The sequence below is a fragment of the Gopherus flavomarginatus genome, chromosome 1 (assembly GCF_025201925.1).
Source record: "Gopherus flavomarginatus isolate rGopFla2 chromosome 1, rGopFla2.mat.asm, whole genome shotgun sequence".
NCBI classification, from domain to species: domain Eukaryota; kingdom Metazoa; phylum Chordata; order Testudines; family Testudinidae; genus Gopherus; species Gopherus flavomarginatus.
In genome coordinates this window covers 359656550-359683616 of record NC_066617.1, presented here as the reverse complement: position 1 = coordinate 359683616, position 27067 = coordinate 359656550, and the positions used below count along the sequence as shown (strand labels likewise).

Below are 27067 nucleotides of genomic sequence, written 5' to 3'. Positions count from 1 at the left end.
GAGGGGGAAGAATGGGGCTGGGGCTTGAGCACCCCCAGGGAAAATTAGAAGCCAGCACCTATGGTGCTGACCACTCTGGCCCTGATACAGTAAAACATTTAAGCACATGCTTAGTTTTAATCATATGAATAGTCCCACTTAAATCAATGCTGTCACAGTTAGAACCAACACAATACAAAATAAATGTAATCCATTTATTAAGGGTGAAATTCATCCTAGTACAGAGGGCAGTGCAAGGTCTTGTGTTGCCAGCTCTCAATATTTTGTTACAAGTGTTGTGCTATTCGGTGTTTTTTCTTAAAGTCATGGGTCTTAGAGTCATGTGGCTATGTGAGAATCTCATCTATCATTTTTATATGGAATTGGAAATTTCCAGCCCTCATGGGTTGTGGAGAAAAGCTTGAAAATGTAAACCCAAAAGATGAATAAACAGAAGGATTCATAGTCTTTCAGGTCAGAAGGGACCATTAGATCATCTAGTCTGATGGCTTGCAGAACACAGGCCATAAAGTTTCATTCACTTATTCTTGTATTGAGCTCATGTACAAGACAAATAAAAAGAACCCAAAATGTACTTTAAAAACCCCTCATGGTATTTAAGCCAATCTGAAGATTTGGGGGCCTGACTCAGGATTTTTGAATGCTGGCAGTTGGCAGCAATATATGCACCATGTAAGTCCTAACAATAGGACTTGTCTTAAGTGGTGTACATATGCCTTGTGTCGTTCCCCCTCGACAGGGCGAATTTCATGCTAAATGAATAAGCCATAGTTCTGCTGAGATGTTTAATCAATGCCTTCTGAATAATGAAACTGGTCCTAGGGAAGAAACATGCTGTACCTGTTAAAGTCATTAATTCCACATGGATTTCAAGCTTCCTGTTCCGCCTCCTGCTTTTTTTCTTTCTTTCTTTCCTAAGTGTGGCCCTCGTTTTTTGTTCTTTGTCCCTTTGTTTTGAAGGTCAATGTTTCACATCCTTTGGATCAGGAGATCACAGGAATAAATCAGCAAGCATAGCTACACTGTTTCATGTCCTTCTTCCCTACCAGCAAAATGCAAATATTGTGTTTGTGGGTAAAATCTGCAGAAAGCCGGTGTGGGGGTTTCGTCGCAGCCTTTTGCGATAAAGAGAAGTGCATGGTGAGATTTTAATCTGGAAAAAAATGAATCCAGACAGTGCCCGAAAGTTCCACTGCACTAAGCTTCATTTCCTGCTTGGGTTTTGTTTGATGCCATGAATGATTCCATAAGAAACGTATTTGCAACAAGCTCTGAGAGAAAGCAGGGGAGGAGGAGCTGCTCTATCTCTGCTTTGTATTGCTGATGCATTGGAAGGTAAAGAAAAAGCACCTGGGTTGCAATACAGAATTGTATTCACCAGTAGCTGGGTAATCATGTACCTCCAGATCTCCCTTTTCAACCTTTTGCTGAGCAGGTAGCAGCAGCAAGAGCAAAGTGGCTGGATGTGTTTTTCAAGCAAGCACCAAACAGTGGTTAACTTAGGAGACATTAGTGGTTGTCTTCAGGGTCTGTTTTCTAACAGGAAACAGGGATGTTCCCTCTGGGACTCTTTTATCACTTTCCTGACAAAGGCGTTGTTAATTGTATTCAGATTTTTCCTTCCCCCACTCCCCTCAGATGCCTTTTGTATTTGGGTGTGGAACACCCTTGCCCTGTCTGCTGTAGTATGATTAAGGCACTTTCCATCTTGCAGTCTAAAATAAACAAGCGGTTGGGAGTTTTCTATAACAAATGTAATCCATGTAGACAAGGAGAGCAGCCTAAATAACATAAGATGAAAAGGGAGTTGAAAAAACACCACAAATACAGAGCCAGCTGTATGCATGAAAAGAGCTAAACCTCAGGATTTGCACAATAACGTTAAGGACAAATCATTTTATTAAAGCTTGAGTAATATTTCAAACAAATGCTATGAAGCCACTGACAAATATCTTTCCAAACCAGCTTTTTTAACATTCTGAAATAAAAAAGTTTGTGAGAATACACTGGATATAGTTATAGATCACAGTCCAGATTCCCAGCTAGGGTTAATCAACATGGCTCCACAGAAGGCAATGAAATGTGACCAATTTATACCAGCTATGAGGAACTGGCTAAATGTGTTATTAGAGGCAGAGCTGGAGGCACAACCTAAAGTTAAGGTTGCTTAACACTTTCCAGTATAAGACCCTGTTCTCAATTGCTCATTACTTTGCTGAATGTCAACCATTTAGGGTGAAATGCCCCACGTTGGGTAACTATCTTTAAAAAAAATAAAAAATTAGAGTAGATAAAAATATATGTTTTGCCTGTGTTAAAAAAAAAAATCCTACCACCATTTCATTGAGAAACTCTAGTGCCTTCTGTAATTTGGAGCTCATGCGGTAAATGCTCATGCACGGAGCTCCAGAGAGCCCTGGTTCTGTCCCAACAACTGGGGTTACATATGCTCCATCCCAAGGCTGCAGGAGCTGACCATTACTTTCCCTTCAATTGCTCTTCTCAGCAGCTGCAGTGCCACGTACTAGAACTGAGAATAGAAAGATTGTCTGTCTTATGCTCTCAGAGTTTCCCTCTTGGTTCCCAGGCAGTGTAGAGGAGGAAGAGAAAGTGGAGGCAGGCTGCAGTTAATATGCTTCTACATTATAGAGTTTCTTTTTTCAGTTTGCTTTTTTAAAAACCAAGGAATTACATACCTAACAAACTACTTTAATAGAACATTAAGGTTGCAAAGTCCGGTACTCAGATCTTAGGAAATGCCAAAATTAAGGTTGCCTGTGCAACCCTAAATCAGCCTCCTGGTGCATTTGCATTATGATACAGTCTTTAATTACATGATCACGTGCTATTTTTTCTCATGTGACCCCTGCCTCATTCAATACAAATAATGGACGGTACTCTCTGGATGCAGTAAGATTGTGTAGTGAAGGAGGTTTTAGTATCTAGACCTCTGCCTCATTTGTTGTAGAAGTTGGAAGGTGTGCAGTGAATGCGGCATAGGAGTGCAGGGAAAGAGAGTATGGTCTTGTGGTTTAAATGATTGAATGCCACCCGGAAACACTGGATTCTCTCCTTGCCTCTGCTACAGAATTCCTATGGGATGCTGGGCAAGTTAATTAAACCAACCTCTTCCCTAGGGCCACTACTTTCATGGGCGGCTGGTATAATAGGCTTGGGGAGGCTAAGTCTCCCCGAACAAGATGTGGTGCCCTTCCCTTTGGGAGACACGCTGCTGGCCTGCCACCTTTTGAGCACCACTGCCTGGACCATGGCCCCGCCTATGCTCCACCCTGAGGCACCACTCCTGCATCCCGCTCTTCCCCCGTGGCCCTGCCCACACTGTTCCTCTTCCCATCCCTGGTCTGCCTCTTTCCCCAAGACCTCCCCCGCCTGCTGCTCATGCTTCTCTCCCCCTTTCCCCTGCAGCCCCCCACGCCTGCCTCTCATGCCTCTTCGGCCCCTCCCCTGTGCCTGCCCCTGCCGCTCATGCCTCTTCGCCCCTTGAGAGGCAGAGAGGTGTGGGCAGGGGGCCTTTGAGGGAGGGGGCAGAGAGGCATGATGGCAGGGGGTCTCTCGGGGGTGTGCTGAGCAGGAGCAGTGCCTGGGGTAGAGCAGGGGGCAGGGCCACAGTCTCAGTGCTGGTGCTCCCCCGCACCACACTTCTAAGGAGCTTCCCGCACTCAGGCCCAGCCTCCACAAATGTGGGAGTCATGCACCCGTCATGACTACTTTTGTGTTCCTCCTTTTCTGGTTACCTGACTTGAGACACCTAGGCATGTCTAAAAAACCTCTACAGCAGCAAGTCTCAGAGCCCAGGTCAACTGACTTGGGCTCTCACTGCAAGGCTAAATTAGCAGTGTAGACATTCAGGCTCGGGCTGGACCCAGGGTTCTGACACCCTCCCCCATCACTGGGTTTCAAAGCCTGGGTTCCAGCCTGATCCCAAATGTCTACACGTCTATTTTTAGCCCTGTAGTGTGAGCCTGAGTCAGCTGACCTGGGCTCTGAGGCTAACTGCTGCAGGGCTTTGTTTTGCTGTGTAGATGTACCCTTGAGGTCTGGTTGGAAGCTTGTACAACTGCAAGTGAAGTCAATGGTAACTGTACTCTGAACATACAGCGTGCGACAAAAATGCTAAGTACTTTGAAAAGTCAGGCCTTAGGGGTTTGAAATTGGCATCCAAAGTGAGTGAATGCTTTTGTCAAGTTTGGCTTTAATCTCTGTGCCTCTTGCCCCAGTGTAAAACAGGGGTAATATCTCCCTACCTCACAAGAGCATTGTGATGGTAAATTCTTTACATAGCAAAGCTCAGGAAGAAATTAATAATTCTGTATTCAGCGCCTGGTGTTCAATAAATAAGGCGAGGTGGGGGGGGGCACATCTCGTGATACAACGAAATATTGAATAGCTAGCCATTTGGTGAGTCCCATCCATCCTCTGCAGTGAATGAGGTAGCGTCCTATGGAAAAAACCAGTATGTGATCATGTATTTAACGACTGTATCATAATGTATGTGCACAAGAGGGCTGAATAAATCTCTTTGAGTGCTTTACTTTGCACTTAATTTTGTGTGTGTGTATATATAGTCAAACTCTATTCTATCTATCTATAATAGAGCGAGTTTGACTATCCACTCATTTACTCCATTTTTCATCAGCATAATTCCACTGAAACTGGCTTCTGTGGAATTACACCAAGATAAAATTGATGCAATGGAATGGTGAATCAGGCATGATGTGTCGCATGTTGACTTGATATATGGGGCACCTCTAACCTATCTATTTTTTGGGATGCAAAAAAAATGTATTGATAAAAGTGCGAACTGGATTTTACTTAAATCTTGGCAAGCCATAGTACGATGACATTGATTCTTCTGAGATGGGAATTACCATCCTAGAAATCCCAAGCAGGGACTGCTGAATTTGGTTTGTCATTAGAGGTGCCCTCAAATGCTCTGTGTGTGAAATTCATCCCAGTCAAGAAAGCCGGTACAATACCCTCTGCCCCCAGCATGAGTTTTTTCTTAAAGGGCCACACCATCAACTTGACAATTGCATTTCCGGCTGCACATTTTGTACATGTAACACCTATGGTAGTGAGCAATGAAAGACATGGGAGGGCGGGGGGAGGGAGAAGTGTGGTTCCTTTGTGCATTTGGTGGCATTTTGTGCATAGTCATTTTCACCTGCCTAGTCAGCTACTTTTTTCCTTTCTGAAAGCCCCTTGTAAACATCAACAGAGAAACAGAAAAGCTCTTCTAGACTGAAATCTAAGCAAATGTGTTAGTCTTAAGTCAGGACACCCTGTTTATAGGGACACTCTGAGAAACTGGAATTTTTAAAAATAACTTTAAAAAGTAGTTGAGTTGCCAGTTTAAATCTCAAGTAATGGGCCAAATTCTGGTCCCAGTGAGGCACTGAGAGTCCTGCCATTAAATGCAGCAGGAGTCACATTTGGATGTAAGAGGCTTCCGTGGTTCACAGAGATTTGCATTGGTCCTCCTCACCAGGGTGGTTTACACCTGTTGTCAATGGGGCTTTGTGGGATGATAACGAAACAACCCAGGGATCAATTCAGCAATCTTTTTTGCCCATTTGCGTCAAAACACTGGACTCAATTCTCTGCTGAGGCTAAGCTTTGCTCAGTACAGTTGAAAAGCAGAGGATAAAGGTAGCTCAAAGGTAGCCTTTTAAGCTCCCTGCGTCTGCGACATCCCCCTGCCCCAAAGGCTGCTCTAAGTTATGCCAACTGCAATGGTTCTTCAGGGGTTGTCACACCTGTTAGAGATCAGTGAAATGAAGCAGTGCTCCATACATGCTCCCTTTCCCTCCCAGCCAAGGCCACATCTACATGCATGGGGACTGCAAAGAAGGGGTGTCATGTTGGCTGGGCACCACCCAGGGACACACCCATGATGGGTGAATTCTCAGCTAGCTGGCCAAGCTGCCTTAACAGCCCCTTTGCACTTGCACTGTGGTGCAAATGCATGGTAGCATCAACCACAATCTGGGCATGGGGCTTCAAGGCATTTAAGAATCCGAAGCATTCATGGGGTTCCCAAAAGACCTCTGTATGTTATGCGTAGGATACAGTATTTGACAGTCAGTGAAATTCTGTTGTCCCTCTAAGGGATTTAGAAATTGCATACCACTCAGTTGCAGTGTCTTCTCGAGTCAGGTTTGTAACAGGAAAGGCTGCTGTTTATAGATTCATAGATTTATTTTAGGGACTTTGTGTGTGGTATATTTATTACAGGTAGGAAGCCATCTGGGACACTCATGCTGGTACAGGACACTGCAGCGTCTCCTCCCCAATGTGGGCTGCTGCAAGCTCATTGCGCCTATCTTCTGCTCTCTTCCTTGGCCCCCCACAGAACACAGAGCCATGTTGACAGCCTTATTGTCAAGACTCTCAGTGGCTTGGGTCCAGGATATCTAAGAGATTGACTGAAGCTCCAGGATGAAAACCACTGTGGACAACTCTGCTTCTCAGGCACAATGGAACTTCCTACCATCAGGGATGCTGGAACAATTTGCACAGTGGGGGTGCTGAGAGCCATTGAATCAAACTGTAAACTCTGTATATAATGGAAACCACTTCAAGTCAGGGGGTGCTGCAGCATCCCCTGCGTCCCTAGCTCCAGCAGCTATGCCTACCATAGAATCATAGAATTGTAAGACTGGAAGGGACCACAAGAGGTCATGTAGTCCAGGCCCCTGCACTCATGGCAGGATAAGTTTATCTAGACCAATGGTTCTCAAACTTTCTTTTTCATGTACCACTTGAAAATTGTTGAGGGTCTCAGCAGACCACTGGATCTTTCCAAATGTTGTTTGTACTGTTGGTCTCTCCCCCGCCACAGCAGCCACAGAGCTGAGGTGGGGAAGGAGGGCTCTCTTTCCCTGGCAGCCGCAACCCTGGATCTGGGGAAGGTTGCCTCTTTCTCTAGCCGCTGCAGCCTCGCACGTCCCAAATTCCCCCCAATCCCTCTTCTCACCCCAAGGCCATCACCTCACCTTACATGTGCGTCTCCTCCAGGGTCCAGGCACCTAATTAGTGGAGCCACGCCTATGTGACTCCACTAATTAGGTGGATGGCCCTTCATTCTGTTGTGTGCGGCCACCCAGGCGCACACCTGCAAGGGAACTATCCGCAGACTACTTGAATGGAGCTCACGGAACACTGGTGGTCCGTGGACCACAGTTTGAGAACCTCTGATCTAGACCATCCCTGATAGGTGTTTGTCTAAACATTTCTAGCGATGGAGATTTATTCCAGTGCTTAACCACCCTGACAGAGAGATTTTCTTAATGTACAACCTTAAACCACCCTTGCTGCAATTTAAGCCCATTGCTTCTTGTCCTATCCTCAGAGATTAAGGAGAACAATTTTTCTCCTTCCCCCTTGTAACAACAATGTACTTGAAAACTATTATCATGTTCCCTCTCAGTCTTCTCTTTCTCCAGACTAAACAAACCCAATTTTTTCAATCTTCCCTCATAGATCATGTTTTCTAGACCTTTAATCATTTGTGTTGCTCTTCTCTGGACTTTCTCCAATTTGTCCACATCTTTCCTGAAATGTGGTGCTCAGAACTGGTCACAGTACTCCAGCTGAGGCCTAATCAGCACAGAGTAGAGCGGAACAATTACTTCTCATGTTTGCTTACAACACTCCCACTAATACATCCCAGAATGGCGTTTGCTTTTTTTTGCAACAGCGTTACACTGTTGTCTCATATTTAGCTTGTGATCCACTATGACTCCCCAGATCCCTTTCTGCAGCACTCCTTCCTAGGCAGTCGTTTCCCATTTTGTATGTGCGCAAGTGATTGTTCCTTCCTAAGTGGAGTACTTTGCATTTGTCCTTATTGAGTTTCATCCCTTATTTACTTCAGCCCATTTCTCCAGTTTGTCCAGATCTTTTTGAATTTTAATCTTATCATCCAAAGCACTTGCAACCCCTCCCAGCTTGGTATCATTCACAAACTTCATAAACACTCTCTCTGCGCTATTATCTAAACCACTGATGAAGTTATTGAACAGAACCAGACCCAGAATTGACCCCTGCAGGACCCCACTCAACATGCCCTTCCAGCATGATTGTGAACCACTGATAACTACTCTTTGGGAACAGTTTTCCAACCAGTTATGCACCCACCTTATAGTAGTTCCAACTAGGTTGTAGTTCCCTAGTTTGTTTATGAGAAGGTCACAAGAGACAGTATCAAAAGCCTTACTAAAGTCAAGATATACCACATCTACTGCTGCCCCCTATCCACAAGGCTAGTTACCCTGTCAAAGAAAGCTATTAGGTTGGTTTCACACAATTTTTTCTCAATATATCCATGCTGACTGTTACTCATCACCTTATTATCTTCTAGGTGTGTGAAAATTAATTACTTAATAGATAGTGAAGTTAAACTGACTGGTTTGTAATTCCCCAGGTTGTACTTATTCCCTTTTTAATAGCTTGGCACTATATTTGCCCTCTTCCAGTCCTCTGGAATCTTTCTCATCATCCATGACTTTTCGAAGATAATCGCTAATGGCTCAGATACCTCCTCAGTCAGCTCCTTGAGTATTCTAGGATGTATTTCATCAGGCCCTGGGTGATTTGAAAATATCTAACTTGTCTAAGTAATTTTTAACTTGTTCCTTCTCTATTTTAGCTTCTAATCCTACCTCATTTTCACTGGCATTCACTACATTAGATGCCAATCGCTACTAACCTTTTTGATGAAAACTGAAACAAAAAAGTCATTTAGCACTTTTGCCATTTTCATATTTTCTGCTATTGTTTCCTCCCCCTCACTGAATAAGGGTAAAACTCATCTGTTCTGTCCCTAGACTGTGGAACAAACTCCCGCGGGGACTAAGCACCATCCCAGACTCACCACCGTCCACTCCAAGTGCCAGATGCACTTCTTCAATCTTGCCTTCTCTAATATAAACACAGAGCGGTGTGTACAATTAAAAGAAAAATCAAAACCCCCAAAACAAAACACTCCACAGCAAGCACACAGTTGTTCCCTGGGAGAGAGGATATGAGAGAAAACAAACCAGATGGGAAAGATGTTAGACCTGTCACTTAATGCAATATGTGAAGGCAGTCAGGTATTATGGTAATGAGGGTGGTATGAGAACCTGTCAAAAACAGCATAGTTTCTCTCTCTTCTATTGTGTATGTAACTGTCTCACTCAACTAAATGTTGGTTACGTCTGCTTCAATTAATCTGTGATTAATCTTTTTAACTGATCATATATAGGAGGTAATGGACCAGGAAGACAGGGAATGGTGGAAATGGAAAATTAGACATCTGTCCAAGTAGAAGACAATGTTATAGATTTAGATATAATAATAATAATAATTATAAGCTCTTTTATTTGCACTGTTGAGTAATTTCAGCATTTATTTCATACTATTGTTAAGCTTGTTTATAATAGATATATTTATATATAAAGTAGAATGAGAAAAGCATAAGATATATTTTATAAATATTTCTGTATGTTCTGCATACAAAATAAAATATGTACATCCACAGATAGTGGTTCTGTGCTGTTGTCATGGCAGGACCATACATTTCATTCACATACTCCGACTAGGTCTGCTTAGAATAGCTGACATCTCGCCTTGTCTGGAATTTCTAACGATGTAAACACACCTCCCACACTGCTGGTGTCTTGGCAATTTCTTGGCTCTGAGTTTATAGCTTTGTTGAGGGAGGAGGGATGGTGCCATATTTACATTAGGACTGGATGGGACAAGGCATCGGAGTAATCATGAATTAGGGAGTAACATCCAATGGTCGAGAGAGAGGAAATGGATGCACGAGTTGACTTTCCATTTCCATTTTACTTTGACTTCACTATGTATTTCGTTACATCTCATGGCTGCTCTCCGGTCACTCAGCCCCTGTGTCCAATGGGCTCCTCTCACTACACCCGGATCACATTGACACTGGGTCCAATATATTTTTGTGAATACTTGAATTTGACACCCTAGCAGCCTACAAAGTCGGGACAAGACCTCTGGTCCTTAGATAGAACAATAACTTGAGTCTCGGCCCTGGACAAAAGAAAAGGGTTAAATTGATTTGCATATGTTTTTGTTTCAGGGGCAGAACCAGGAATGTTTCTGGCTTTATCATGCTGAGTGGATTCTCCCATCCTAAAAATTTAGTCTTTGGAAACAAATACAATGATTGCTTTGAAGATATAGTGCATCCCTTGTCAGGGATTGTCCTGCAGGCTACTGGAGAATCCAGGCCCTTTGCGGTAGGATGCAGGAGCAGATGTTAGCCTGTATTATTTTCAGCCACAGCTGTTTCTTCTCCCTGGGAAAGTTTCTCTTTGTTTCTTACAGTACTAAAGGCACTTGTTAGCTGGACGTTGTTGGCAACCATAAGGCATGTTTTTGCAAGAAGGTACGATTCAAAATGAGTTTTGGCTTAAGCCTCTTGTCTTCTCAGGAAGAATTTGATTGGTGGGAAAACCTTCCCCTTTTTACATTTTAAAAAACAATGTTATTTTTACTGTTGTAATTGAATTCTCTTTATATCATCTCCAAGTCCAGGTCTTTGCAAGATAAATGATGTCTAGTCCAGGAAAGGTTTCCTCCTCTATGACTAGTGCTTTGGTGCCATTGGCATCTAAGCTCTTTGACCGAGTGAGAGATGTTTCATTTGCACACGTATCTTTCAACAGTCCTCTCGCATTTTTTACAGGTCACGTAGCAGCACCAATGGTATTTGCAGTGGCACCGCTCCACCACTTTGTCCATGTACGGGTTGTAGCCTCGGCCACAGCACATCAGGTCGCAGCTGTCGCTGCCGTTGGAGGTTTTGTTGCATTGCCTGGAATAAAGGAGATGGGGGAATTAGTGCAAATCATCACAAAGCCTGTTTAGAAATGAAGTAATCGTCTGTGTCTGCAGTTGTGGCTTGGCTTGTGCGGATGTGCCAGGCATGGAGGAGGGGCTGTGGGACTGATCTTCAGGTGGGCTAACTGGATGCTTCAGCCACCTGGGGATCTGCCCAAGAAGCACGCCACACCTGCAAAGAAGCCAGATAAATTCTCAGTCCCTGTGTTCTGGGGCCTGATCCAAAGCCCACAGAAGTCAATTGGGAGTTTAGAATCCCCTACTATGCAAGCGCTGGAGATTCTAGCCCCACCAAGAGCACTCGTAACCCCACAAGGGTGGGGAGGGATGAGACTAGGTCAATACCTTGTGCCATTGCCCATATGCCTGCACATTGGCCAGCAGCACTGGGCTAGCAGAGGAGTCAGCACTGCCGACCCTGAAAAGGGTGCAGAAAGGGCCACACACTCCCCGAGGGACTGCAGAGGCCAGGTGCACAATGCCTGAGACTGAGACCTCCCTGTCTTAAAGCCATGGTCTAGCCGCAACTGTGTCAGGTACATTACAGCTAATCGCCCTGGGGCAATACCTTGCACTTCTGTGGGGCCTTCCAAATGAGTGTACAAACACCAGGCCTTGCCTGGCTCTGTGGGGCCTTCCACTGCAGTGTACAAACACCAGGCCTTGCCTGGCTCTGACATTCCACCTCATGGCAGGCAGTGGGGAACATGAGTATTGCAGGATGATACATGTAGCTTATCATAAAGATGTATTCCTTTTCTTTCTTCCGATTTTAATTAAATCCACCCTCCTGAGAGTCAGTCTGTACTTCTGTACGGTTCTCTTGGGTTGTCTGCTGAATCATTTCACAACGCTGGCTTAAATTTTCAAAAGTAACTGGTGATTTTGGGTATCACCTTGCCACACCTTTAAAAGGGCCTGATTTTCTGAGGGTAGATGCCCAGCCATTCCTGAAAAACCAGCCCCCACCCCGTAAGGTGTCTCGAGTTGGGCATGCAGACATCACTAGTCACTTTCAAATGTAGTCCCCCAGGTAGTGGGAAGTTCATGGCCACCTGGTGGAGTGGTGCAAGTTTTGCATGGCTCTGAGGCTGGCATCAAACACTGCAGTGATAAAGCACCATGGTGAATAAAACCAGCATATGGGGAAAGCTGGTCTTATGGCTAAAATACTAGCTGGCCACTCAAAACCTTTGGGTTCAACTCCTGTCTCTGCTACAGATTCCCTATGTGACCTTGGACAAGTTTCTTAATCTCGCTCTGACTCTGGTTCTCATCTGCACCATACCAATAATGCTTCCTGAGTACTTAGTATGTAAGCTCTTTAGGGTAGAGGCTCTTACTATGTGTACTTAGAGCACCCAGCACAACCAGACCCCAGACTTAGCTGCAGCCTCTAGACGCTAATATCAAGTGAGAAGCATTTCCCTAGGAAACTGCTCAGACATCTTTTCCAAATCACATTTTGCTTAGGTTATTTTGGCCAGAAGTATTTTTACATCAGATCGGGGGGAGGCAGGAGAGAGGAGAACAGAGAGTGAGAAGGGAGAATTGGACTCCTGTGCTGAGCACGCCATTAACAGCTGGAAATGAAACCAAGTGATTTATAGGAATTCCTCATGAGGTAATGCTTTATGGGACGTTATAGGATTAATGAAGTGCTGTGAATTTTGTTCTTGTTCTTCCCTTATTTATTCCTGATTTGGTACGACCTCCTGTTTGTTATTTCTGACCTCCATTCATGGTCAGGCTCCATTTTTAAAGTTTCCCCACTCATTCCCCCACCTTGGGAGTGCATGTACATATTCACAAACCTCTGGTAGGTTAACCAAAGCCTGCTCATAATTGTTATGTCCAACAGTCAAAAGCTCAGTCCATAACCACACTGTGTGTGTTTACCTAACATTGAACGAATGGCATTGTTGTATACGCCCATGAGCCTGCACCCCCGCCAACAGGAAACCTCAGAATGACTCCTCATAAACATATTAGTCAATAAGTTAAATATTTAGAGCAAAGGTTCAAATACATAAATATTAACATTATGGAGGGGCTTTAAAGGCTTAGTCAGCTTTGACGGAGGTTGGGAAGGTGGAAGCCACTGGATTCATTTTGCAAGGACCATGAGTTCAGAGCAGGCCATAAAATTCACATGTTTGTGTATGTGATGCATCCATGCCATCTTGTACAATTCAGCGGGAGCTAAGCAGAATTGGGTGGGGTTAGTACTTAGATGGGGCTCTCCAAGACACACACAGCTGCTTCAGAAAGTGGCGTGGATGATTTGGTGTCACTCTTTCCTCTGAGTCGTTATGGAACCAAATACCCCAGTATAGTGTCAGGGACACCGTGTCTTATAGGGACACTCATATGGGTCTATAGTGTGATATATTTAGCACATTATGATCAAAGTTACCCACAAACTAGATATGGAGCAAAACTGGTACCTGAAATCTTCCCCCTCCCCATTTCTTCCCACCAAAAGACTGAAGGTTTGGATCAACATGGAATCCAATCCTATACTGCCTGTAGAGTTAGGGTTTTCCAAAAACTAAATCCACCCCACTTGGCCTCATAGAGAGAGAGAGGGGAAAAGAAAACATTATAAGAGAATGCCAGTCTTCCCTTCATTTTGTCATTTTGGATCAAAGAGCTTAGAGCTGAATCATCCTGATTTTGGTTTCACAAAACCCCAGCCTGTTAAGCGCACCTCTACCCCAAACATGTTTTTTGAACGGTTTTGTGTCAATACCATTAAACATCTATCTTGTTCTCTGCTGTAAGTGTTGGGATTGGGTGAATAATACCCAAATCTTTTTACAGACTGAAACAGCTGCTGGTATCTGTAGTATTTCTTCTGGACCTATGTGTATAAGTAGCTAAAGGCGAGCAGGGACAGAACCTGCAGGTTTGTCCAAATTAGCAGACAAATCATATTTGATGTTGGCTTGTCACGGAGCCTGATTCTAATCCCACCCAGCTAGACTTAACCTTATCTGTACTTGTGTAAATCCAGTGCAATTCCATTGACACCAGTGCAATTCCACTCCAAGTGAGAATCTGGCCCATTGGCTTCGAACCTAGCACTGTAATTCCTAGAAATATTTGCAAAAACAATAGAAAATAATGTACCAGCCACCTCAGATGAGACAGAAAACATGCCGTGGACCCAACTGTGCTCCTTAAAGATGCCATGGCATTTTTTCCAACAAGAGGGGATGTTAGCGAGTAGCCTAGCCAAAGTTCACTCACACTCTGCCCATCTAAAGCTCTTTAGGTCTGTAGCTAGTGTTGTGTAGTGGTCGTTGGTTCAGAATAGCTTCATCTGCATCCCAGAAGTGACTGTGTTGCAGTGGAAAGCTAAGGGACTCTTGAACCCACAGGGTCACAGGTTACACCTACGTGAGTCTTCCCACAGACAGCAGAGGCTAAGAAATGCCACAAGCACAAACTCATGGAGAATCCTCTGAACCATTCACTCTGGGCCCCCTGTGGAACTGGCAAGTGGTTCCACCACGTAAACTCCCTGATGGTCCAAGATCCGTGTGAATCCCAGACCACGCACAGGGGAAGAGACCATTAGCATAAAGACCAAATCCTCTACCAGAGCTCCCTCAAGAGCTAGGCTGCCATGTACTCCCTACTAGTGGCCTTGCCGCGAAGGAGGGATTGTAGCTCCTTCAAGGAGTCCCTGCTGATCTTGCACTCAGATTCCCAGCTGGAAATCCAACCATGCCAGAGGGGAGCGTGAGATGGAAAGCAGCTGTGTCTAGCTCCAGCCACTCCTAGCCACTCTCGCCTGCTCCACAAACCATGGAACCCTGATCATGGAGAAGGGCTTCTACGATGTCTAGGGCCCAGGGCAGAGAATGCATCAGAGCCTCGGCTTGCCTTCTAGTTGTGGGTCTGCATCCTCTTTAGGCACACCTTGCTGCTCTCTGCCCCATGCTGCAGAGAGTACGGAGCATGTAGCCCAACTTCTTCAAAGCACTTGGGGATGAAAAGTACTATATAAATAATATAAATGATTGTTACTCTTGTTTTACATGCTAGTCCAGTGAGCACTCGAGCAAGCTCTTCTAAGTCAAATCAAATCATGGCCTGGTGGCCCATTGTCTGGCACCATGAAGTTACTCATCTTGTGTCACAACACTTAGATTAACTGGTTCGGAGCTATTGTGTCCTTTTGTGTAGATATGAATCTGCGGGATGGTGCTCTACGCACTGCTGTATGCTAGTTTCTTATGATGTATCACACAGGAAACAGGAAACTTAAAATCATATCACCGTTTCTTAAAAATTGTGTAACTCCATATTTTCATGAGTGCTGGAAGGAGTTGTTCTAGTTATAATGAACTGGCAAACTACAGATGTTTAAATGATATGAATTGTTCTTTTATACATCAGGCCAAAGCCAGAGGCCAAAAGAGCCCGTGCAAGATAATTCCACAAGACAATTTATGTCTCTTACTTTTAGTACTACTGTGACATTGGAGGGAGCAGAGGAGGAGGCAGAGAGTGGGGAGGAAGACATTTGGGTCAAGATTTTCAAAACCATCTATGGAATTTAGAAACACAATTCTCCCTCAGCAATGAGAAGTGGCAGCCGCTGGGCTCCAAGACCGTTCCGGGACAGATCAGTAATAAACAGCTCACTAATCTTTGTGTGATTCTAGCAGTACAAGAATTCTGTGTACAAGGCAACATTTCCCTTTCAGTCACTTTCTGATGGGACTTAAACCAATATTTGAAATATGATACACTGGATCCTAATGATAATGAAAGTGAATTCCTTTACCATTTTTCTCACAGACTGGATCCCAGTTTCATACTCTGGTATAATTTATCTTTTATTTGAAACTGATGATGAATTTTCTGAAATACCTCATTGAAGATACGTTATAGAGTGTTGTCTCACAAGAACACCCCAAAATTTTAAACCATCTTTCTCTGTGGTTCAGTTTGTTCTAGTTATTGACAGTGATAAATTCGGGGACCTGCTTCATGTGTCAGCTTCTCTGGATATTTATTTTCTCTCAAGACCATTTTTCTTTTATATAAAAAATGTGGCAGTGATACATAGATTAATGTGTTCTGTCTAGGGTGACCAGATGTCCTGATTTTATAGGGACAGTCCCGATTTTGGAGTGTTTTTCTTATATAGTCTGGTCACTGTAGCTCTGTCTTACGTTGATAAGAACACAGATCCATTGCAAGACAGTTGTTAACAGAAATGGACTCAAGCTGCAAAATTCAGACCCTTCTCCAGATTTTGTACACTTCAAAGGTCTGGGAGTGTTCAGAGCTCAGGTTTGGAATGAGGTTTGAATTCTGTGGGTTTTGATCCAACACCATTTCTAGTTTCAACATAAAAACATAAAATAGCCCAGTTTGACTTACAAATGATCCCAGGTTCATTCAAAATAAGGTCTAAACTTTCATTGAAAGTCTTTTGATTAATCCTGGGCTCAGTTTGAAGTGAAACATTTCACACAGCTCTGCTACAAAGAAACTTGATTCCCCTGCCACTCCCCAAACTCCATGATTAGTGTAAGCAATGGGAATGATAACTAGATAATAGTAGCAGTGAGAGATCTACGGGACTATTCACTCCATCCACCTGCCAGCCAGTGCAGTATTGTTCCCTACAGTATATAATGAAATCCAATATTCAGCGCAGTAGAACTTGAGCTATAAACCTCCCATTTTACATGATCAAAACTTGTTCTGATTCACAGGACATTAAAGTCCCTGTCTTTTTCCACGTGAGCCAGAAAAGTCCCTCCCCCCTTTTATATTGAAAACTAATAATCCAATTTCAAAAAAAAGCTTCCTCATGAATTCTGCATTTAATGGAGTTTTATGAAAATTAGATTGTTTAAAAGCACCGTACATCATGGGATGGTTTTATTTCCCTTTTTTCCCCTTTCTTTCTGCTTCGCCTTGTTAATTTCACTAGATTCTCAAAGTTAGCAGCACAATTAGCAAATATGCCTTGGGTTAAGGGTTTGGGAATGAGCTCATGTAATGCAATTTAAAATAACAAGAGGGAACACAGAATGCAGGCCTTCCTTGTCAAGGGAGCTGCAGCGTGCGTGTTTCCTCCGTGCACTTTTAAATGTAGCCAGCAGGTCTGAAAAACTATCTGCCAAAAAAACTTCAGGCTGGCATTCTCTCAGTTTGTAGCTGGAAAGGGGGTGTGATGTGCTCGGTCATCAGGATGGACTGTGTGTGATGGAGGGGTGTGAGGTAAGGGAGAGGATGCCCTGGCTGCAGTGGGATTATAACACCTCCTGTCTGTTGATCCATGGAGCGCTGCTGGCAGCACCACTGAAGGGAAACATTTTTCTTGTTCTAGTGGCCAGAAAAGAGGCCAAAAAATGAGTGAGAGTGGATAGATGCGGAGGAGACGGGAAACAGGCGGAGGGACTTCATTGAAATTCCTTTTAGTTACATTCACTTTCAAGTTCCTTCAAAAAAATCAGGCTTGAAGGAAATAGCGAGATCTCCTGAAAGTTAAAGTGTAGAAGGAATAAAATATTAAGATGCCTTTGGGACCCTACTTATCAAGTAAATCCTGTTTGGGATATTTCCAAATAAATGTTATACACCTTTGTGTAGTAAATGCAAATTATATATATATATCCTATACATTACAGCAACTGGTTTTTGCTTCTTTCTCCTCATCTCTGTCACTAGGTACCATCTCTCAGTTACATGCCAGGCTGGAACGGGGCCACCATATTTAGAAGATATTAAAAGTGTTCTCTTTGAAAGGAAAACTGAAAAAAAAGTCTGGATTAGCTACTGCAACCCCCGAGGGGAGCAGCAATGATCTGGAAATGCACTGTGGGGATTTTATTTGCTAATTTAACATAGAAACCATGCTGCTAGAGCAAAGCCTCTATTACATGGTACATTACATATCCGAGTTCTGAGACACAGGGCTTCTTCTGCAGAAGCAGCGACTAACAACTGTGAACATTATTTTATATATACACAGTCAGCTGATAATACTACTTAGCACATGTTACACCTACAAGTCAACACTGCAGCCTATTTCTGTCCTCCTCCCACCTGCCTCTGAGTCAACACTGACCTTGCCCTGTCTGTGAACAAAGGGTATCGCTTTACTGGGCTTCCTTCAAAAGTCATCACCTTCTTCCTGCCTTACCAGCTTGGCCCTTTGCATCCTCAACCAATGTCATTTCCAGTGGATCCTCTTCTTCCATACTCACTGTTACTGCACTCATGACAATAGCCCTTGCTTGATCCCTTCCTCATTTACTAATTACTAGAATCACAGACTCATAGAATATCAGGATTGGAAGGGACCTCAGGAGGTCATCTAGTCCAACCCCCTGCTCACAGCAGGACCAATCACAACTAAATCATTCATCTTCAACCTGAGGAGTATATGAAACCTTGCACCCGAGCTTGGAAAATGTAGATGTGGTCTGCCATGCAGCATTGCTTTGATAAGGTACCTTTTCTGGAACTCTGTGAGCTCTCTAGAACATGGACGTCCAGTCCTTGGCTATATCTTTCTGTTCCAGCTGGCAATATGAAAAGCTAGTTATGGTAAAGTATCAGAAAATCAGACAGATCTTTTCTAAGATGTGCGTTACCTAAGCATCTTCTGGTCTTCTGGTCTCCAGCAGGCCATTGCAGAATTGTTCTGTGCACTAACTGGGTGGTAGGGAATTACCATGGTTCTGGAGAAAGGAACCATTATACAACGAATGTCTCCCAATGCCCAGATGTGTATTTCCCCTGCAGTCTTCTCCCTTCTGCAATATGATGCCCATGTACTGACAGGATATATGGATATAATTTATTTAGTGTCTGTTCCAGTAGAATTTCTTTCTACTGAATCCCTCTGGACCAGCTACACAATACACAGTGATGTGCCCACCACCATCAACAATGGTGTTCCTTGAGCAAAAAGACTGTGGCCCTGGCCAAAAAAGACACATAACTTGTGTTTATACAGGTTCAGGTGCCTGTGAGTGGGAATGTTGCAGTTGTGTAAGCGTGCACAGCAATACTACACAACAGGCCAGGACAGGGAGTGAAGAGGATTATGGTATTTAACGAGGACTGAGATCTGCAGAATGTAATTATCCAGACTGGAATCTAGCCTGGATAGCACTCTTAACTAAAGGGTCTTGAATGGGTACAAGTGGTCAGGTCTTCAGTTCTCATGTCTCATCCGAAAGACAGCACTTCCTGCAGCACATATTTTATAACCTCCTAAGGGGGTCTTGGTTCATGTCTGGCTCAGCAGAAATAATATTCCTGTGGAGTGACTAACATCATTTCCTACAGCACTCTGGATACACACACAGGGTACATGTTATCTGGCTAAGGTGTTGCCACTCATTTACCAGTACTCAGACTCCAGTAGCATAGAATTTATGTGGAGTGAGTAGGAAGGACCAAGCACTCCACTGTGCCTGATGGAAATCTGAACAGCACTGATGGTGCTAAGTCATTAGTAGTAAAGGGATCCTGCAGTGCCTCCATGAAAGCACAAACAGCAGCTAAACACAGGTCATGCTGAGATTTTTCAAAACAAAAAAGGTGGAATCAAAAACCCAAGAGACTTGGCAATATAGCTCAACATCTCTGTTGTTAATGTTGCTTGGGAGTGTTGGCATTAAACCAAGTCCCACCTGCCCAAAGAGAGGAGCACTTACACCACAGCAGTTCCTACATGAGCTATAATTGTCTAGAGCAGATAAGAGAGGCTTAGTGAACCATTAAGTCGGCGCTTGATCATCGTCAATTTCCCAAGAGACAAGTTCATTCCATTACAGTCCTGTGGCATTTCAGTAAATAAGTCAAATAACACAGGGGTGGGAGTCTACATTCCAAGAGCCCTTTGCATAAAATAAATCTGTTGTAGCTGCCTTCAGCTTCAATCCTGCAGAGACTGCAGATCCCAGCAGACATTATCCCATTTTATCCCAAACAGCCCTCGACATGGATCATGGTTTGAGATGGGTCAGAACCAAAACCCTGGCTCTGACCAACCATGAACTTGAAGGCAGTTTGGAGCTAGAGCCAAACTGAGCCCATCTATCATCCAGTTGGAGTGCTGCATGCTGGGAGCTGTAGGTCCCATTGGCTGCTCCAGTACATTAAAGACTTGGGCACTATATTGCCAATTTCCATGGCTGACATTAGCCCAGCGAGTGGCACTTCAACCATCCCCGATAGTAAATGCCACCTGCACAGAGATGTTCATGCTCACATCGCTGCTTCAATGCACCAGCTGAAAACAGAAGAGTACAGTTCAAATCTGACTTGTGAGTCTTTACCTGTCTTGTGTCCCATGTGATCCCACTTTTTCATTCTTCATGCAGAAGTCAGGCGAGCTTTGCAGGTAAATCAGCTCTGTCTCTTTAACTGGCCTTATGTCAATATCCTTTGGTACTAATTGCTTGCGTGTGCCCATGGGTCGGTGTACCACCTTTGTGGCTGACAAGTACTTGTTTTTGAGGTCCTGTGCGATGTCTCTCAGTTCTTGAAGACCCTTCCAGCAGGTCTTAATAGAACAGGAACCAGAAACTCCATGACACTTACATTTCATTTCAAGAGAGGCTTTCAGGGCCTATGGAAAAAAACAACAACAATGAGTTATGAAGTGACCTTCTCTTTACTTAAATCTCCCACAGAATTGCTAAGGAATTAATGTCTTAACTGGATTGCAATAAAGAGTATTCACTACTCTGGTTTCTGCACAACCAGGTTAAAGTACCTACTGTGCAAAGTGAAACACAGCTCACAGCTTGAAGATTGCTGTCAGCCTGGGTATTATTTTTACTGTGGCACCTGTTAAGGCAGTGCACAGAGCAGTGCCACAGTTTTCTATCATATTCCCACACATCCTTTAAACTCCCAAGGAGCTGGAAGTTGAAGTAATTTGCAGATAATCAATATGAAATTTGTGCCTTCAGCATATTTATACATTTGATAATCTAGATTTCAAAGCTTTGATTTGTCCAGCTCCGAGTGCAATGACCATATCGCCACATTATCTCTAATACAGAACTGCTATATTATGCATTATATCGTTTCCTTTGATTTTGCAGTTTGTGTAATTCCCTGAAGGCAATAGGAAAGATTCTCTGGGGGTGGGAATCAACAGAGCCATGTCCCTTTACACCAGACAAAAATTTGCCATGGGGCTTAACCTTTACAATTGAGACATTAAGGAGCTAATAGAAAGAGAGAGGTGGTGCAGTGCTGTGAACTCCAGATACAGTGACTCCCTGTGTGGCCATGGACAAGTCTCTCAGAAGCAAATTTTAGGGCTGGCACTAGCGGGAGTAGCTGGGCCAGCCATCTGGGAAACATGCAGGGGAGGGAGAGAAGACATTTCTCCCCCAGCCACAGTGGATAAGGCTACACTGCACACTCAGCTGGGGCTCTGACTCAGCTTTGAGCTCAAGTCTAATTCTTGTCCACACACAAATCAGTGTTGGGTCAACTAGCACTCAGGACCCGGGTTCTAGTACCCTGGCAGGGGAGTAGGTCTGAGCCTGAATGCCACTGTGACTTGGGTCCCCAGACTCGAGACAGAAGGTCTGTGTAGTGCCAGGGGCAGCTCTAAGCGTTTTGCTGCCCCAAGCACGGCAGGCAGGCTACCTTCGGCGGCTTGCCTGCAAAGGGTCCGCAGGCACGCCTGCGAGAGGTCTGCCGAAGCTGCGGGACTAGCGGCCCCTCTGCAGGCAAGATGCCAAAGGCATGCTGGGGCCTGGAGCCGCCCCTGTGTAGTGCAATGTGGATGCTCTGTATGGCTGGGAAACTTGGGGCAGCAATGGTAAGCCCAGGTTTACAATACAGTGTAGATGTACCCTGAATGGCTATGCAGGTGCCCCACACAGACTGTCCCAGCACAGTGGCTGGAGCAGCCTCCAGAGCCGCCCACAGGGGAGAGAGAGGACAGGAGAATCTGAGTAATGGCAGATCTACCAGCTTTGCCTCTGCCTATTCCCCACCCACTGAGCCCTGCAGCACAGGGATCCCTGGAGGAGCTGAGCTCCACCCCACGAAAAGCGGATGTGCACCCTCGAAGTAGCCAGGCATCCAGCCTCCTCTTGAGCAGTGGAATCCACTGGAAGGGAACTTCTGCAGCCACAGAGACAGGAGCCGGGTTTCCCCTCAATGTCTCTGAAACCATTTCGCCATTTGCAGAGGGCTGTTGAGGGACTCGTTTGTTAACATCTGCAAAGCGTCACATTCATGATAATGGTTACTCTGCAAGTTAATTTTTATTGGAGAAGACTAATCCCTGGGCTCACTCAGGCCTGGTCTACACTGGGAAATTAGGTTGGTATAACTCCGCTGCTCGGGGGTATGTGAAAAATTGACACCCCTTGGCGATGCAGCTACACGAACCTAAGCTCCAGTATAGACAGCACCAGGTGGATGGGAGAAAGCTACTGCCTCTCAGGGAGGTGGGGTACCTATCTGGTGGTGTCTTCACTGAAGTGCTACAGTGGCACCACTGCCGCTTAAGTGTAGACAAGCCGTTAGACACTGTACTCATCACTGACACAACAATTTAAAGGCATCCGCCCTACTGGCCGTGCTGATTCAGCATACAGCTAGTGCTCCTTACCATTTACATGGCACTTCCCATGGGCAAAGGGCTTCACAGACATTAATTAGTTCACACAACACGTCCCGGGGAAACATCATCCTCACATTACGGATGATGAAACTGAGAAAGGGAAGGGAAGTGGCCTGGCCAAGGTCACACAGTAAGTCAGTGGCAGAGCCAGAATTAGATCTCAGGACCTCCTAACACCCAGTCCTGTGCTCATGCTTCCCAACCCATCCGTCATCCAAATGAAGAAACTGAGGCAGAAAGGTTAGGTGATGCACCAGGCTCACAAAGGGAGAGGAAGGAGACCTCCAGTGAGAGAGGAAGGATGGTCCAATCATTAGGACACTACTCTGGGACTTGGGAGAGCTGTACTGAAAACCCTGCTCTGCCACAGACTTCCTGTGTGACCTTGGGCAAGTCACTTAGTCTCTCTGTGTCTCAGTTCCCTAGCTGGACAATGGGGAGAACAGCACTGCCCTATCTCCCAGGGTGTTGTGAGTTTAAATTCATTAAAGATTGTGAGGCGCTCCGACACTATGGTAACAGGGGCCACATAAGTACCTTATACAGACAGTCCAGGCCAGAACTGAGACTTCAGGAGTTCCCGGTGCCCAGACTAGGATACATTACCACACCTCTCTCTCTGCTGCTCACGTCCATGAGTACTTAAAGGAATTTACATTTCTAGAGACTGAATGATATCGTCAATGCTTATACAGCCAAGGAGTTTAGCGGGCTCTGGGGAAAGGCCTGCTTCCATGCTAGCTGGTAGAGACACTGATCTTTCACAAAGCCATCAACCACTACAGAGGATTGTACAATGACAGTAACTCTCTTTGGTTTGTTACCTGTCTCCCTACTTCACTGTTGTGCAGATGCATCAGCTTATGGGCTTGTGATCCTGATTTTTTCATCTTCATGGGAGCATCTGAAAATTTGGACCCCATGACAAGACCATAGTTGAGGTTGTCAGCACATCCTCCCCATCGATACCCAGGTCCAGGTGTCTCACCTGGGATGGGACCACAGGAGCAGCCAGGGAGGTCCCCGGTGGTGCAGGCCCTGGCGATGGTGTGGCTGATGGCTGCAGCAGAGAGGGCATACACAAATGCTGACTCCCTTGTACCTGCAAGACAGAAGAACTGCAACTCAGCCACTGATGCCAACATGCTGGGTACCCTCCAAAGAGAGGCCTGCACAGCCCCTGCTTCAGAGAAGACACGTCTCAAACACGCAGCGTAGAGAAACGCGGCTGGAATCTTTTCTGCTGTGCAACCCAAACTTGGTGGTACACAGGAGTACCTTGGAGCTTCGGCTTTATGAGCGAGCTACCCAAGTAGCACAGGAGGAGGTAGCTGGGCAGGCTGGCCTGAGGGCACATGTCATAGTGGATGTGGGAGGGATATGGGTGAGGCCAGCGCAAGGTTTGGTCTGGCCCTATGTTAGGGTGTTACTCCATTGAGGAGCGCAGGATAGGCATGTGTGCAGAACAGGAAAGATATGCAGTTCCTTCTCTGCCTATAATGAGGGTCCCAGCCCCTCTGCATAGCACGGTAAAACTTAAGTCTCCCCACACACCTCTGACTCACTTCTCCCTGAGCCCGGCAAAGCCAGCGCCGACTGTTACCTCTCTCCAAATCCAGCAGGTAGTTGGGTGCCAGCTCAATGGAGGAGCAGTTCCACCTCATGTCGGCGAAAGTTCTACGGCACGTCTTTATCACTTCCCGGGCTGCCTGGATGATGGTTTGCATGAGCTCCAGGTTGCTGCGACACAGCTGCACTTGGGACACGACCAGGCCCTCTAATTGCTTGCAGTGCTGGGTCTGATTCAGAGCAAGAACGGGGGGAGTCTTGGACAAAGCTCTGTGAACAAAAATCACCAAACCATTAGAAGGTTAACCTTCCATTTGGCATTGGTTTCTCCTCTGTCAGTCTGCCCAAGAACCACCTGAAAACACTTTGCCTTTGACACACCGTACCCCCCCTCCTTTTTAACTAAGGAAAACATTTCAATCCATCCAAAGGCTTTCAGAATGCCACATGGATTGAACAACATAGATGCTTTGGGAATTCTTTTGGACAAGCCTACCCTGCAGCTAGGAGCGAGCTTCCCAGCCTGCGCAGACAGACTTCGGTAGAGGGGTTCGCACTAGCCAGGCAAGCTCAAGGCAACCTGAGCTCTTGGATCTGAGCTCCAGGTGGCTAGCCTGAGCCACCACTGGTGCTGCAGTGTCCACACAGCTATTTTCCATGTACTAGTGCAAAGATCTCCAAACACTTAGAAAATGACCCATCAGCTCCATAATGTATAGCTAGATCTTCCTTTGGCTTTAAGAAAGGATGGGGGGGGGAGGTATAGCTCAGTGGTTTGAGCATTGGAGACTGCTAAACCCAGGGTTGTGAGTTCAATCCTTGAGGGGGCCATTTAGAGAACTGGGGTAAAAATCTGTCTGGGGATTGGTCCTGCTTTGAGCAGGGAGTTGGACTAGATGACCTTCTGAGGTCCCTTCCAACCCTAATCTTCTGTGATTCTACATAGGCACCATCAGTGTTCTGCATTCAGAATCCATCTCACGCACCCACAGAGGAATATGCTAAATGTCCAAGTATGTAATTACAGGGGAAAAAATCCACTGCTTAGCCTAGAAAAAAACCTATCGAGTTTCCAAAACAGATGCTTCACCATTGAATTAAAGCAAACCACTCCACCTGTAACTACCATTACACTTAGATAAGTTGGTATAAATATCTTCAAAAATCTGGTGCAACAGCAAAATGACAGTACTGGAAAGGCAGGATGCTGGAGAAAGTTGAGAGCTAGTCCAAAAACACAAGCGCAAACATTACCATGAAGCAACATAGAAGGCAACAGCACACCATGGACCACTGGCCCACCTACTCCGGTAGCCTTCCTCCAGCAGTGGCCAACATTTGATGCATCAAGTGAAAGGAAAACCAGGGAACTGATTATGCCATGCAGCATCTTTGGGCATGTGATTCTTCCCTAGCCACCCATAGGTGGTCAGCTGAAGAACAGAATATGGCTGCCTTTGTATCTTCATGAGCTACCTAATGCAGCTGTAAATATCCTTCCTGATCATGAAACTAGATTATAATTCACTGCATCATTAACCGGTGAACAGTCCTGCACAGGATGGTGATATGCTGCCATAAAACATATTTCCTTCTCTCCATACTTACTGTGTTGCCTTTCAGTTTCATCCTACACCACCCTGTCCTCCTACGTGAGTTTAGCTGATTAATAGGCACATTTATTTTATTTACTGCTACCGCAGGTAAGTGATTCACAACTTAAACAAAATACCCAAATCAGATTGAGAGATGGGTCCAAACCATAACACTTGCTCTTTGCTCCCCACTCTCACGCCCACCTTTGAGGAATTCATATCCACATTTGAATCTGTCCCTTACCGCAACTATGAGATGACCCAAACCCGAAAACCCAAACAATGTCTTAAATTCTCTGTTTGTCACAAACTTCCTTTGTGACTTGGGCTGGGAGTTCAGCTTTCCTGTGTTACAGTTCCCTAGCTGTGGAGAATAGCAGTGCCCCACCTCACAGGGATGTTGTGCAGATAAATACATTAAAGAATGTGAGGAGCTCAGATACTATTGCAAGGAAGGCCAGACAAGTACCTATGGTTGATTGATAGCATTCTGATCACTTGAAACTTCTGCCTGCTTTTCAAGGGTAAGCCCCAAGCAGAGTGCCTTGCAGAAATCCCTGGTCGGTTTTCACCATACTCTTCGTTATCAGGTTTCGTCTATAACATCCCTACCTGCAGCTCTGGAAAATAATCTCATTGCTCCTCATGAGCTGGCAGGAGGAATAGGAATTTCTTGTCACCTGTGCATCATACTGAGTGATATAAGCTCAGTGGTTTGAGCATTGGCCTACTAAACCCAGGGTTGAGAGTTCAATCCTTACACTTAGGGATCTGGGGCAAAAATCTGTCTGGGGATTGGTCCTGCTTTGAGCAGGGGGTTGGACTAGATGACCTCCTGAGGTCCCTTCCAACCCTGATAGTCTATGATCCTATTCTATATGGAACTAGATAACCAGGGGTTGACACAACTGATATGGCCTGTCAGCTGGGAAGATAATACATCACCTCATTATAAGCATATGAACTACTTATAAGGAGGAACTGCCCTGTCTGATGACTGGCACAGGTAGAGCCAGAGTTAAAGTCAATTAGAGCTGCAGGTGCTTAGTAACTTGGAAAATCAGGCCCTTGGGACCAGATCCATCAACAAAGGCTCTGCCTCTTGGCGTCTAAAGTTTGGCATCCAAAACTCTTGAAAATTTGACCCAGAATGTTTATCAGCAACTCTCAGGAACTGACTCAAAAGCTAGTTAGGCAAGAGGCCAAAACTAATGTGAGATTCAGATCACACCTAATCATAAATACAACAAAGGTGATGGCTGCTTGGGATGCAGTATAGTCCAAGCAGCAAAATAAACAAACATATTGGGTACATCTACACTGCGGAAAAACTCTATGGCAGCGAGTCTCAGAGCCCAGGTCAACTGACTTGGGCTCGAGG

At 45.1% G+C, this 27067-nt stretch overlaps 2 protein-coding genes across 3 annotated transcripts in view; one reads left to right on the top strand and one right to left on the bottom strand.

The window, feature by feature from the left end:
- The window catches only part of DGAT2 (diacylglycerol O-acyltransferase 2), a 660465-nt gene that overhangs the window by 494692 nt on the left and 138706 nt on the right, over positions 1 to 27067 (top strand). The window lies entirely within an intron of this gene.
- Positions 9386 to 27067, bottom strand: part of WNT11 (Wnt family member 11) — a 29515-nt gene continuing 11833 nt past the window's right edge. For both annotated transcript variants that reach the window (XM_050930870.1, XM_050930878.1), the window contains exons 3-6: positions 24126 to 24361; positions 23347 to 23624; positions 20205 to 20497; positions 9386 to 10855 (exon numbers count right to left, since the gene is read on the bottom strand). In XM_050930870.1, the coding sequence (XP_050786827.1) occupies positions 10681 to 10855; positions 20205 to 20497; positions 23347 to 23624; positions 24126 to 24361 (982 nt within the window). In that variant the 3' untranslated portion in view covers positions 9386 to 10680. The remainder of the gene's footprint in view (positions 10856 to 20204; positions 20498 to 23346; positions 23625 to 24125; positions 24362 to 27067) is intronic.